This window comes from Leptosomus discolor, chromosome 1 (genome assembly GCF_034619465.1).
Source record: "Leptosomus discolor isolate bLepDis1 chromosome 1, bLepDis1.hap2, whole genome shotgun sequence".
NCBI lineage: Eukaryota > Metazoa > Chordata > Aves > Leptosomiformes > Leptosomidae > Leptosomus > Leptosomus discolor.
The window spans coordinates 98,468,418-98,481,070 of record NC_141391.1 but is presented as its reverse complement, the minus strand read 5'-3'; the positions used below and the strand labels follow the sequence as shown (position 1 = coordinate 98,481,070).

The following is a 12,653-nucleotide window of genomic DNA, read 5'->3' as shown; positions in this document are numbered from 1 at the left end:
CAGCCTCTTCAATAATGCAGCTCTAGTATAAAGAGCTTAAATACTTCCAAGGTGTTTACCATGAAACTCCTAATCAGGATTAGTTAAACTAGAGCTGCCTTCAGCCCTATCTGGTTTGGTAGGCCTCTGTACAGGCACGTGCAATGTAGACAATTATTTTCATTTAATAGAGGAAAAATCCAAGGAAAAGGAAAGGCTTGTTAACCTGTCATACCACCTCTTTGAAAAGTTACTGTCTAGCAGTTCCTTCCAGCTGTAATACTGACTACCAGTAGAGACCAGCTCATCAGTCCCACCTCTTTTTGAATAAAACACAATGCCCATCTCTGCACAAAACCCTTCCCACAGCAAATGTCCTAAAACCCCAAGTATCTTCATCTGGGTTAACAAAAAGAAATATGCTAATATTGTTACTATATTTATTTCAAAACCTCTGGCATACATATTAGTAGCATAAGTTGGGCGAAGAAAAACCAGTTTTACAGAGTGAGTCTTTCGTGTTCTGCCTGTACCTGAGACACGACAGCAAGGGGCATAACAGAAATCAGAAGAAAGATTTGCAGGCTCCCTTGGCTAGATCTACCCATAAGTGACTGCCATTGATCTGGGGGTCAGTGTGGCTTCTTGTTGGGAAGAGTTCACTAGCTTTCTACATTTTACGTTGGATTTCTCTTTAATATGAAGGTAGACCACAATGGAAACTTATCATACAGTCTTTTTATGTAAATAGGAGGAGTTAAAAAGTAATACTCAGGGGCCTTTTCAGAAATATGAAATAATAACTCTGTGAGCTCAGAGCACAGTGCCCTTGACTCCAGATTGCTGATACTAAAACACGAGCCATGTTTGGGCTGTGAAAACGTTGTGATAAAAAACAGCGAACATTAAAACTCTCCCAACAGTATCTTAGTTACACAAGGGTTCAACATACTTTGTTTTAATTCTGTCGTGGTTCTGTCAAGTTGAAATTTGTCATTTCGTTACATTTTTTGTGTCAGCTTTGCAGTAACACTTTCCTCTTTCTAACAACGTGCTGGTTTCGGAAGTGCTGTTTCCATTGCACTGCAATTCCTTTAGCCAGGGTGAAAGGTATTGATGCAGTGTGCTCTGAGATCAAAGTTTGTATCCACAGAACAATGTGGAGGTCGACAGTTTGTGTGGATTTGCTGTTCCCTCTTGATTTTGACCTGGCAGATTGCAGTGTGAATGCAGTTCCAGTTCTGCTGTCGCTTTCTTGCAGCAGTGGTGGATGACAGTGGTGATGCAGATATTGATTTAGAAGCATACAGACGGCATCCAAAACCACATTTCAAGCAGAGCAGCAGCACTTGATCAGGTGATAAGACCAATTTTGGCTGATGTTGAAAAGCTCTGACCATATTTTCCATTATTCAGCCTACTTTTAGTCCCTGGCAATCAATTCTAAATTTGACAACTTTCATTCCAGGATTTTTACAAAGGGCAAGTGCAAAATGATCAGATGTTTTCCTACCTAAAACATGTTTCCTGGCTTGTAAAACAGGAAACCACAGCAGCACTTCAGATATTTTGTCCCTTGCCTGGCTGGCATCAGTTCACTAGCACTACTGATGTCATTAATAGGCACAAAGAGCGTGGGATCTATATTGTCCTGTTTGCAGAGAAAGGGAGGGAAAACGGGGAAGGTGACTGAGCATGAGCGCCTTGGTGAACTGTACTACATAATGTGAGCTTGGGAGTATTTGGTGGCTATTGCACTGCATGGTGCATCATAGAAAGAGCAATGATTTTGGCTCTCTAGCCTGTTTAAAGGCAGTAAAGAATCTCCTCTTCCCTTTAAGACTGTTCAGTAATCTCAGAATTTTTCAGTAGAGTTAGAGCCTGTGCGTTGCTCATTTCAGAGCTATTTACCACGAGAAAACAAGTAAGAATTAAATTTTTACGGACTTTGTTCCCAGGCATATGATAAAAGATTTGAATCCAGAATTTTTTTTCTGACAAAAGTTGAACATACTTGCCAAATACTTGCCAAAATTGCCAACTGCTTGCTTACTGTTTGCTTTATGGCTTTGAAGAAAGCTGCTGCTGCCTGTGCAACAGAGCATGGACCTTATATATGAATACTTTCAGGAAAAAAGTAATTTTTTAGTCTGGTTCTTGGAAGGTAAGTACTAAAATAATAGCTAGAAACCTGATTTGAAGTTGCTCATGGTGCCTGCAAAATACTGTTGTAACAGCATCCTGAGTTATCAGTCTTAGCACTTTTTCCACATGTGAAATTTGTAGCTGACAGTAAATACACATGCCCATCATCCAGCATCCAGCTGCCTCTTCCGTCCAAAAGAGGCTGAATATGCAACAGTTTGCATTAAGTACAGTTACCAGTACCAAAAAGAAATGATAAAAAGTAGTCTGTGGAGGTGCAAAGCTCAGAGCAGGTGTCCAGAAGAGTGTGGTGGGTCCTTCTGTGGGGCTGGAGCATGACGTGGGTTTTCAGAAGCCCAGCACACTGCCACTCTCCTCAGGTCTGCAGTTCTTCTCTCTGGGAAGCAAAACTAGTTATGCATCTACTCAAACGCTCATGTTGCCGCCCATTGAACTCTGAAAGGGAATGCCTTTTATTTTCCCCGCTGTGCTAGGTCACCAAAGGAACTGCATGGCTACTGGAGCCAGTTCTGCCAACTGAAGTTCTTCAGAAAAACACACCACCTCAGTGAAAGAGGTGTGATCCAATTCCTATTGTGTGCCCTGTGAACCTGAGCAAATGCCATCAGCTTCTCTCACTGCTTTAGTTCACTGGTTCTCAGCCTGGCATGAGCTGAGACAGGAACGTAAGGCTCATAAAGGGATATGGTTACGGGGGATGGAGGAATATATTAGTAATAGTGTAGATACTGCACGCATGGGACACACGCATACAGGGAGATAAGTAAGCTTTGAAAGGGTTTATTTTGTTTCCTTTTAGTTGTTCCATTGCTGGTTTCTTTTTTGCTGGGGTGGGAACACTTTCATGTCTATTCAGACTTAATAGTTGAAGCACAATATTTCTCAGACGGCAGTGTATGTAGGTCACTGGTACTCCCCTTACTGCTGTGAACTTGTTACTTCCTCCCTAGTGGGAGAGCTGTTCAAAATGGAGGCAGCAAAAATTCTGTTCACAATATTGGAGAAACATCTTGCTAAATGACATCAACTAATTTTCACCAGTCAGTGGAAAGCAATAAAAAACTTTTCTTTGCACTCACAAGGGAGAGCCTTTAGCAAAATGTTTGTATCCTCCTGAAAACCTGAGTCAGAAGTGCTTTAGTCACTTCTGGAAATGGAAGATCAGAAAACACAAATGCCTCCTCTTTGATCATGCCTTGCATTAGATGACTGGCCCTGATGAGTAAGCTGTTATAAAGCTAATTTCCAGAAAGCAAGCTTTTAAGGGTATGCTGATGGCCAAATTCCTTATCCTACAATTTTGCTTCTCTTAGAGTAAAATGGGTCTCTTTCGTAACTTCTTTGCTAAGCCTTAGCTATGAGAGATAATTTTGTTTGAAGAAAGCATAGAAACTTCTGAAGAGACTAAATGAACCCCAGTCCGTGCCGAGCAATAACAGGTAAGAGCAGATCAGGACTCTTATGCCACAATATGGATCTGCCAGGTGCAAGCCGTTCCCTTGGTCCTATTTTCAAATGCTGACCAGTTCTATTTTCTTTTGGTTTGTTTCAGAGTCCATTAAGAAGCGTCAAAGTTTCTATGATGCAGTTGAAAATCTTTTTCTAAGAGGATAAATTGATGAATTAATGTTTACATCTGAAGGATGACCCTGTGAATAATTATAATATGTTAGCATTTAGCAAAACAAAGATTTAGCTGTACTTTTTTCCCCTTGATCAATTCTTTATAATGAAAATCTGTGCTTTCATTGGATTTGAACTCTTCATCTGAAATGTCTGGACTTCCGTATCTGCAAATGAATCACAATGACATATATTTTTGGGAAGGAAAAAAGGTAGTATTATGGGTCTTAAAGATTTAGAAATGTTATCCTGTCTTCTTTAGCTTTGTTGAGCGACAGATAGGAATGTGATAGCATAAATCTTCATGTGCAATATAGGTTGTGAAAACAGCATGTATCACAGTATACAGATGGGGGGCTGAACTGAAATTGCACACATAACCTTATTTTGGGCATTTCCTTGTCTGTGAATGCTTAATACTGGCACTTCGGTTTGAGGAGGAAGTCTCACATATTTTACAAATGAGATGGGGTCAGGAGTGGTATCGTCACATACCATCACGGTGGCACAGGCAGCTGTCAGGGCTGAGGACTGTATTGCTGGTGCTGGAATAATATCATTGCTATTTATTCATGCATTCATTCATTCCAGGAAACTTGGTGCTAGAATAGCAGCGCTGGCACCACTGCCTGTGAGGATGAGGCTCGAGCAGGGTGCGATGTGCACTTTGGTTCTTAGGGTGGCTTTGCCATGAAGCTAAGAAAATGACAATTAAGAGCCTGTGCGTAGGTGTCTACCTGTGAGCTATGTGTCTAGGCTCCTATCAGGGCAGTGGAGAACAGTTCCCTTGCCTTGATATGCACCATCTAGTTCCACTTCAGGTGTCTTAATGCACCTTGTCTGACCTCCAGCAGTTGGTCCACAAGGCCTCAGACCTCCCCTAGATCCTGTACCATATCTGCCTGAACCATCACAGGGTATCTGAGACATCCCCATGATGATGGTGGATACAACCCAGGGCTAGATGCAGATCCTTGACCTTCTGCAAGGACACCTGTGAGCCAGGCAGGACAGCCTGGGGTCTCTAAAATGGCTTTAGATGCCTCTGCTTAGGCCACAGACCCCTGCCTGGGAGTCCATCTGAAGCACAATGACTGTCCCTCCTCAGTTTGCTGAACCCAGTATCTCTCTGGCAGGGCTGGAGGGGTGCTGACAGCAGAAGACCTGGTCTCTGGGGAGTGGGTCACCCTCAGATCAGGTGAATGTGGCTGCAGCATCCCCTCACATCCTTTCCTCTGCTCTCCTCTTCTTCCAGCCAACACTGCCTCCCCCCCTCCCCATTTTCTTTGGCACACTCAGCTTCCACTCCCCATGTTTTTTTTGTAGCAGCCTCATGGCTTCTCCTAGCATCTCTTCCTTTGCCTTCCATCTCCTTACTCAGCCCTTCCACACCTCCCTGCTCTGTGCCTCCAGGCTCTCTCACCTCCCACACTCCTCTTCCCTCTCTACCCCTGCCCTGGTGCTCCTCACATCTCACTAAGACCCCCACACCCTGCTCTGCCCATGGTGCACGCAGCCCTGACCCAATCCCCAAATGGGCCCTTGGGTTGCACTTGTCCATACGACACAACTCAGCCATGACAAATATGAGTTAAACCCTGTGTGGCACAAGTGGAGCAAAGCGACAGCTGGAGATGGAGAGATGGGGCAAAACCAGACCTCCATCTGTTCGTGTATCCAGTCCAGGAAGGAGGTGGTTCGGCTGTAGACGCCTGGCTTGTTCTTTTCTGCACAGCCCACTCCAAAGCTGGTGGTCCCCACCAACTTCCAGATACTCATATCTTCACATGCTAAAGGGCCCCCACTGTCTCCCTGGAGGATAAAGAATTAAAAGAAACTTCAGTGCCCCAGAAAAGGAGGAGAACGTCTATTTGGTGGGGTAGGGGAAGAGGCACAGTCTTCAGTAATTCAGTCTCCTGTTTCTGCTCTGTTTTGGGTCCTGAGAAAAGTATATATTATAGCAGAATTTGAAGACTTCTCAGGGATGTGTATTAGATCATATTTTTCTTTCCCCTGTTAGCAGTGCAGTACAACAGAAGAAATGTTGAAGCCTGCTGTTAAGCAGCATTTAGGTGCAGGGGGCATTGCCTGTCTTGCAGGCAGGGCATCACTAATCTGCTGTCTCCATGCCATGGTCTTTGTGTCTCACAGCTGATTCTCTCAAAAAGCTCCTCAGTATTGAGCTGAGCTGAGCTCAGGGTTGCAACAAGCTTGGGCCCCACCTCTTTGCCTGCCTCCTCCTGCATGCAGCCTCACACACTGCTTTCTTGGCTCTTCCCAGACACATTGCTACCCAGATTTGGCTCAATGGTCTCACATCTAAGTGCTGAAAACCCTCAATTTATTTTGCTGGGGCAGTTTCCTGCCCTATGAGTATCAGAGCCAGCACAACAGAAAAAAAAAGGGAATTCGGAAAAAACTTCTCGCTTTGGCAAGTAGGGCTTGTTTTGTCACTTGGAGTCGTTGGCTGAGCGAGCTGCCTTTGGGCAGCTCTCTCAGTCATAGTGATGTGCTGGTGTCGGGAACCTTGGGGGGGTGGGGGGCGGGCAGGGGGTTGCAAATAGGTGCTTAAATGAAGATTTATACACCTAATGCCTTTGCTTTGTCTTGTCCCATGCGTAATTTGGTCTGAGCAAATCTGGAAACACAAAGCTCCTTCCTAGCCCTTGCTCTTCAGCCATGACTAGCTAGGTGAGTCCACATTAGTGTGTATGGGGATGAGACCTGGCACAAGGTGGGCACTGTAATGACTCTGACAGTGATTTTGAATCATCATTACCCTGTGTCGTGAAGGATCCTTTGATCCATCGCTGCTATGAACCCCTCTTACCCAGAGTCATTACCAGTCCTCTGAGTTACTCAAACATCTCTCCCTTTCTTCCTTCTCCTGCCTCACTCTACTCTTTCCAAAATCACATGCTTCTGCTTCTCTATTGACACATGTTTTGGCTGCTTTTCACCACAGGGCTTCTACACCTTGCAGGTCTCCAGAACTGCTCACAGTGCAGTGCAATTTAGTGCAGTGCAGAGGCCACAGCCAGGGCAAAGAAAGGATGGCACCATGCTGTACCACATGCAAGAAATGAAAAAATGTCTTAAGTAAATTTGGCTTCAGAAGTAGCAGATATGGTCTACAGAAGAATCAGTGATCGATATTCACGGTAAGCAGAGTAAATGGCACAAAACCAAATGCTTGCACAAGAAAGTCCTGGGAGTGCCTTCTGATAACTTATTAGTCATATTTTTTCATTGCTGCTGTTAATGAGTACAACTGCAGTTTGGAAACTTCCATACCTGGCAGGTGTCTACCCCTCCCTTTAGGAAACCGGCGCAAAGCATTGAAGGCATTATGATCCCACCGTAGACATCCCTGTGATTGCAAATTGCATTAGAAATCAGAGGAACACCTGCATAATTCATGGTGTCAGATGTATCACCTGTTAAAAACAAAAACAAAGAAAAAACTCTCTATCCTTGACACTGATCTCTAATTATAAACAGAAAATGTTTTAATATACGAGGAGTTGGCAAGCAAAGGTGAAAGAAATACCTAAAATGACAACATGCAAGTAAGGCAACTAGATGTCTCATCACTTACAGAATCCAGTAGCTAATGAGTCTACAGAGCTGTGGATTATTACAGTACATAATATAAAGCTGTACATTACATGTTTCTATTTCAAACTAGACAACCAGTGACAGTAACGAACTTAAAAGGTAGTTGGACACTGTCTTTAATACTAGTGCCAAAATTCGTTTTGAATTTATCACTTGTTTTATTAGTCAACAAATCATCTGCAAACATCTGATTTATTTTATAAATACTTATTTTATTCAGAGTCTGAATGGATGTCTTCTACAAATGGGGGTAACTGCACTATTGCAAATATATAGCTGAATTTTATGTGGTAAACCTTGCTTTAATTTTTTTCCTACCTTTCTCTATTACCTGTAGGTCATGTAACATACTGTTCTTGTTCTCTGAACAACGGCAACACATTAAGTGAGATGAATGAAGAGTGATAAAAACCAATTGCACATGAAAGTGATTCAGTATATACTATTGCTTAACATGACCTGTGAGTCATGGTTAAAAAAAAAAAAATAAAAAATTCCCTTTTTCTTTGTGGCATTATTCACAGATTCAATTTCTACATCTTCCAATCTGCCTGAAAATGCATACCTGCTTTCTCTGAAAAAAAGGATGGTCGATTTTTGCATTGATGCTGTGCTTTCTATGCTTGAAGTTACAAAGGACACAGACTGTTTGACTGAGGCTGAGTACAACATTGTGCACAGGAATATGTCTTCTTTCTCCCCCAGATATTTCAGAAAATTTAATGTTGAACAACGCTCCAACCAAATCCTGTATTTACTGTATGTGAGATGTTTTCATATAGTGTAATCAAGAGCAGACCATTGAAAATACCTCCTTCCACAGTTGCTCCCCATCCTGACACCCAACACATTTTCCCTTCTGGGAACTGTTCACCAAAATTAGGCAGGCAAATTGGCTCTATGTGACCTATTTTTAAAAAAAAAAAAAAAAAAGAAAAGGAAATTTAGCAAAAAAATTGTAAGCCTCAATAAAACTTGAGGATTTGGCTTGCAGTGAACTTGCTATGAACACCACCCAGTCCCTACATAGATAGCCTGGTGGTTCTGCGGGCCTTTTGTCTTATGGCCAGCACCATAGGTTTGAAACAATACCTACACCAGGCCTGATTAGTTTAAAGTATGAAGCAACAGAAGGAGGTGTTGGCAGGTCAATAAATTGAAGAATGAGCAAACAAGAAACGCACCATGTATGCAGCTGACGGGCACATCAGAGAACCCATGGCATGCTGCTCGGAGAGAAATGGCCTTGGCTAGCCATGGCATGACTGCATGGCACCTCCTAAGAGGTTTTGTGCAGTCGCATATACAAAGAGCCGTGCGTGCACATTTCTGCGCTCTTCTGAAAGGGCAACAAGACGCCTGGGGTACTCTTAGCTTCCCACCCATCAGCTCATCGAGTTTCAGTGCCTCTGCGCTGTGGGGCACTGAATGCCACGCACTATAATCAGCGTTTGATGCTTGTGGGGGCAAACTGTGATGTGTCAAGGTGAGTTGGCACTGAGCAAAGGGAGGGAAGGTACAAGATATTACTGGGCAATTCCTGGTGGTTCAGTTCTCCACACAGGACTGGTCCCAGCTCAAAGAATCAAGCCCTCAGTGTAGAGTCTCCAAGCCTCCTGGGCTAACCCCAGCCCCCCCAGGGCATAGTGGGTATCTCACTCAGGTGCAGAGACATTACTGTTCTTGGCAGCTTCCCAAACTTATTTCCAAGCAGAAGAAAACTGCGCTAGCTGAGATATGAAACAGAAAAAAATCAATCTTCATTTTCATTCAAAGTGAAAATTTAAAGTATTTCAAGAGAATTGATTTCAGAACTGACGCTCTAGATGCATCAGAGAGAGCCAGCTCCCCTTTACAGAGAGCTCACAGTGATTAGGAGGTATTGGCAGGTGATCGTTACAATTAATACAGTATTATTATTATTGACTAACTGTGTCAGCTGTGGGTAGCATCCTGCTGAGAATAAAAAAGTATTTTTAATTTAAAAGCATCATTATATTTGAATTGCCTTTTTTTCTCTTTGAAATTTAAGCTTGATTTTCAGCTTTGGACACTGCTGGATCTCCCTATACTCACAGAAAGGACGTGATAAAATCTTTGTGACCTCCAAGTGAAATGAGGTGGGGCATTTATTTTAGATAGGAAAAATATTTAGAAAGCATAAAGTTAATGTTTGCCTGTAATTAAATGCCTTCAGTAAGCCAATACTAGAACGAACTGGGAACATTTTGCGGAGCCCTGTGACCACGTTGTTGCTCTCTGTGCCTGGATATCAAGAACAGAGGAGTTTCTCATGCTGAGGCCAGGGGATTCCTGCCAGTGTAGTCTGAACAGGGATCGCTGCCTTGCCATCACAGCAGCAGGCTGGCTATATCTACACTGCACATCTCTCATTGCTTTTAGAGGCAGTGGGGATCCACTCGACTGTCCTGGGTCAGGCATAGCGCGAATATAGAAATACAGAAATTTCCCTGTCTGTACTAGGAAAGACCGTTCTCACTTTTAGCTGAAAGGTGTGAAATTCAAGCGAAAGATAACCGAGAGAATTACCATTGAGAGCAAGCGGTGCTGCCAGTTTCATCAGTGCTATATCATTTCCCATTGTCTTGGGTTTATAATTTCGATGGTATATAATTTTTTCCACTGAATACGGGTGAACCTGAGTGTCTTGCTGAGTCACAAAACCAACCTGCACACTCCATGAACTCGGCAAGTACAGGCTGAAACAAAGAGGCAGGAGAGAGTGAAAAACCTTCAAGAAAACCCCAGATTTTCTAATTGTCTCCTGAGCTTACGAACCACCTAAGACTCTCCAGGCAAATAGCTACAGCCTACTGTACTTGCTTGCCTATCTATTAATATTGGCTATGTTTTGCATCTAATGTCAAGAAATACAGAAGGGGTGACTAATCTTAGTAACATACTGGGTCACTGGTATATCATCTGTTCAGTTTTCTACAAATATATGAGTGTTTTGCATTGGCCTGCCTGTCTGTTCTCCTCTTTGGCCCCACAGCAGTCTCTGCTGCCGCCTGGCACACCTGAGCTCAGTGACCCAGCCAGCTCAACAGCACTTGTGGCAAGGCGTTTTCAAGGGAGAAGCTTTCCTTCTAGAAGTTGCTTCTGCCCCCAGTTCATGAGCAGGCACATCTTTCAACCTCCAGCACAAGAGCAACTCCTCTTCTCTTGGCTTCACCCCTACGGGCTAGCAGTGTGTTAGTGTCAGTGCTGGGAACAGGCTCCAGGGATGTGGGTTGTGTTGTCAGCTCCCATACCCATCAGCCTTTGAACACACCACATCCAACTGAGCTGTGGGGGACAAAGCTAAGGACAAAAGTCCTAAAATATTTAATCCCTAAGTAATTATTTTTATGGCAATACAGGGCTCTAAATAGGATCTAGGAGTGGGATTTTTCTGTCCCAACTCTTCTCTCTACTGCGTATAATCACATCCTACAGGACTGGCTTAGAAGCAGGCAGCTGTGTTGTGGGTGACTAACACTGGTCAGACAAATCCCATTTTAGCTGCCTAAATGTCTTCGGTGAAAGTGGCCTGGAATTTGCAAGAGCAGGAAGAGCTCTCCTGCCCTGTAAGCTACAAATAAGACTGCAAAACCAGAAAACTCATTATAAATAAGAGAGAGGGCTATGTTTACAATTATGCAAAGAAGAAGAGTCTAAATAACTGCTTAACACCTATTTACAACTCAAAGACTACTTCAAACAGCGTAAAAAGGAACAGTGAGTATGTGGTAACAGGCACTAAGCACAGTACACCTCACTAACTACCACTGATTGATCCCGTCAACTTAAAAGGATAGTGTAATTTATTTTGGAGCTTCAGAGCAGCCAAGTACAAATTCCTCCTGAGCTGTTAACTCACACGCAATGCACAGAAATTCCGGATTGGGATACCTAAAATCTAGCACTTAAAAGCTGATTTCCCAGGAAGCTGGGAGTGCCCAGAATATCTGAAAACTGGGGCTCCCGATTTGAACCACTTCTCGGGGAGATTTTTACAATAAAGGCTTGCATTCGTGCCAGAAAAGAGAGATGGTTCAACTGTTACAGAGCAAGCCCACGAAATGAGGATAACCCAGTCTTTCCTGCAGTTTATTTTTAAGAGAAAGCACAGTGCATTAGCCCTCCTCTGCTGTGGCCCCCCAAACAGACTACTGCAAGTAGGGTCACCGGGACACCCCGAGCAAGACGATTTAGGAACTTACTCGTAGACGCAGTGGGCGGCCGTGATGATCCAGCGTGGGGTGATGACCGACCCTCCACAGAGGTGGTGCCCGTGGAACTGCAGGCTGACCTGCCAGGGCCACTGCTGGGGGGAGGACGCATTGCCCCCCACAATCCGTGGCCCGTAGCTGGCCCGTGTCCCGCACGCTGCCAGAAAGCAAAGGTTAAGGTCCACGGAGGAAACACAGTAATGTTTTTGGTCACCTTCAGTCCCTCTGCTCCCAGCCTTGCTGAGACTGGGAGCTCTCTGCAGCTGGACCGTCCCCATCCCCATGGCTCACATCTTGGGCTATGCCATCCCCATCCTCTCTCCCATCCCTGCAGCATTGTGCCCCACAGCCGGTATGGGGGCTGTGGGGCTCATATCTTCTCCCCTGCAGACATAGCACTCAGCTGAGCTGTGAAACCCACTGTTCTGCCCTCCTTAAATGTACAGAGTGCCAGGGCCCACATAGGCAGGCTGAAGCATCTCCTCTCCTCTGGTGATTATTTTGCTGTCATTTTTTGACTTTTCGTATCCTGATCTGAAAACTAGCTGCCATGGAGAGGAGTGGGATGAAAGTTCAAATGTTAAGACAGAATTTCCCTTTCTCCACTGAGATGGAAAAGAGTTGGAATTACAGTAGCAATCCGTGGACTCAACTCACAATCCTTAAACATCTAATTCCTACTGTGATTCTCACGGAAACACTCCTGTTTCCTGATGCTCCCAATCTGCCCTCCCAGCCTATTCTCACTCTCTGAAATTCTTTTAAATTTTACATAAGAAATACAATTTTTCTTTGGTGTGATAAATTGATCGTATAGTATGCCCTGGGCACACAATTCCTCCCAACTCTTGCCATGCAGCTGATGAAGAAGAAGAGTTTCTGATTTTATTTTCATTTTTTCTTGATTCTTACCCAAACATTTTAAGATGATCACATTGCCAGAAGCGCATTCCTCTCTAAAATGAAAAGATAGTGCAGTATTAGTTCCAATTCACAAATACTGAGGTTTTTTTCAGATTGTGTCATCTTCCA

At 43.8% G+C, this 12,653-nt stretch overlaps 1 protein-coding gene across 1 annotated transcript in view; it reads right to left on the bottom strand.

Annotated features, from left to right (window-relative positions):
* Positions 1–2,500: 2,500 nt before the first annotated feature.
* The window catches only part of TMPRSS3 (transmembrane serine protease 3), a 19,838-nt gene continuing 9,685 nt past the window's right edge, over positions 2,501–12,653 (bottom strand). The window contains exons 7-13 of the mRNA XM_086480059.1: positions 12,534–12,577; positions 11,613–11,778; positions 9,937–10,106; positions 8,198–8,293; positions 7,063–7,205; positions 5,428–5,580; positions 2,501–2,521 (exon numbers count right to left, since the gene is read on the bottom strand). Of these exons, the coding sequence (XP_086336185.1) occupies positions 2,501–2,521; positions 5,428–5,580; positions 7,063–7,205; positions 8,198–8,293; positions 9,937–10,106; positions 11,613–11,778; positions 12,534–12,577 (793 nt within the window). The remainder of the gene's footprint in view (positions 2,522–5,427; positions 5,581–7,062; positions 7,206–8,197; positions 8,294–9,936; positions 10,107–11,612; positions 11,779–12,533; positions 12,578–12,653) is intronic.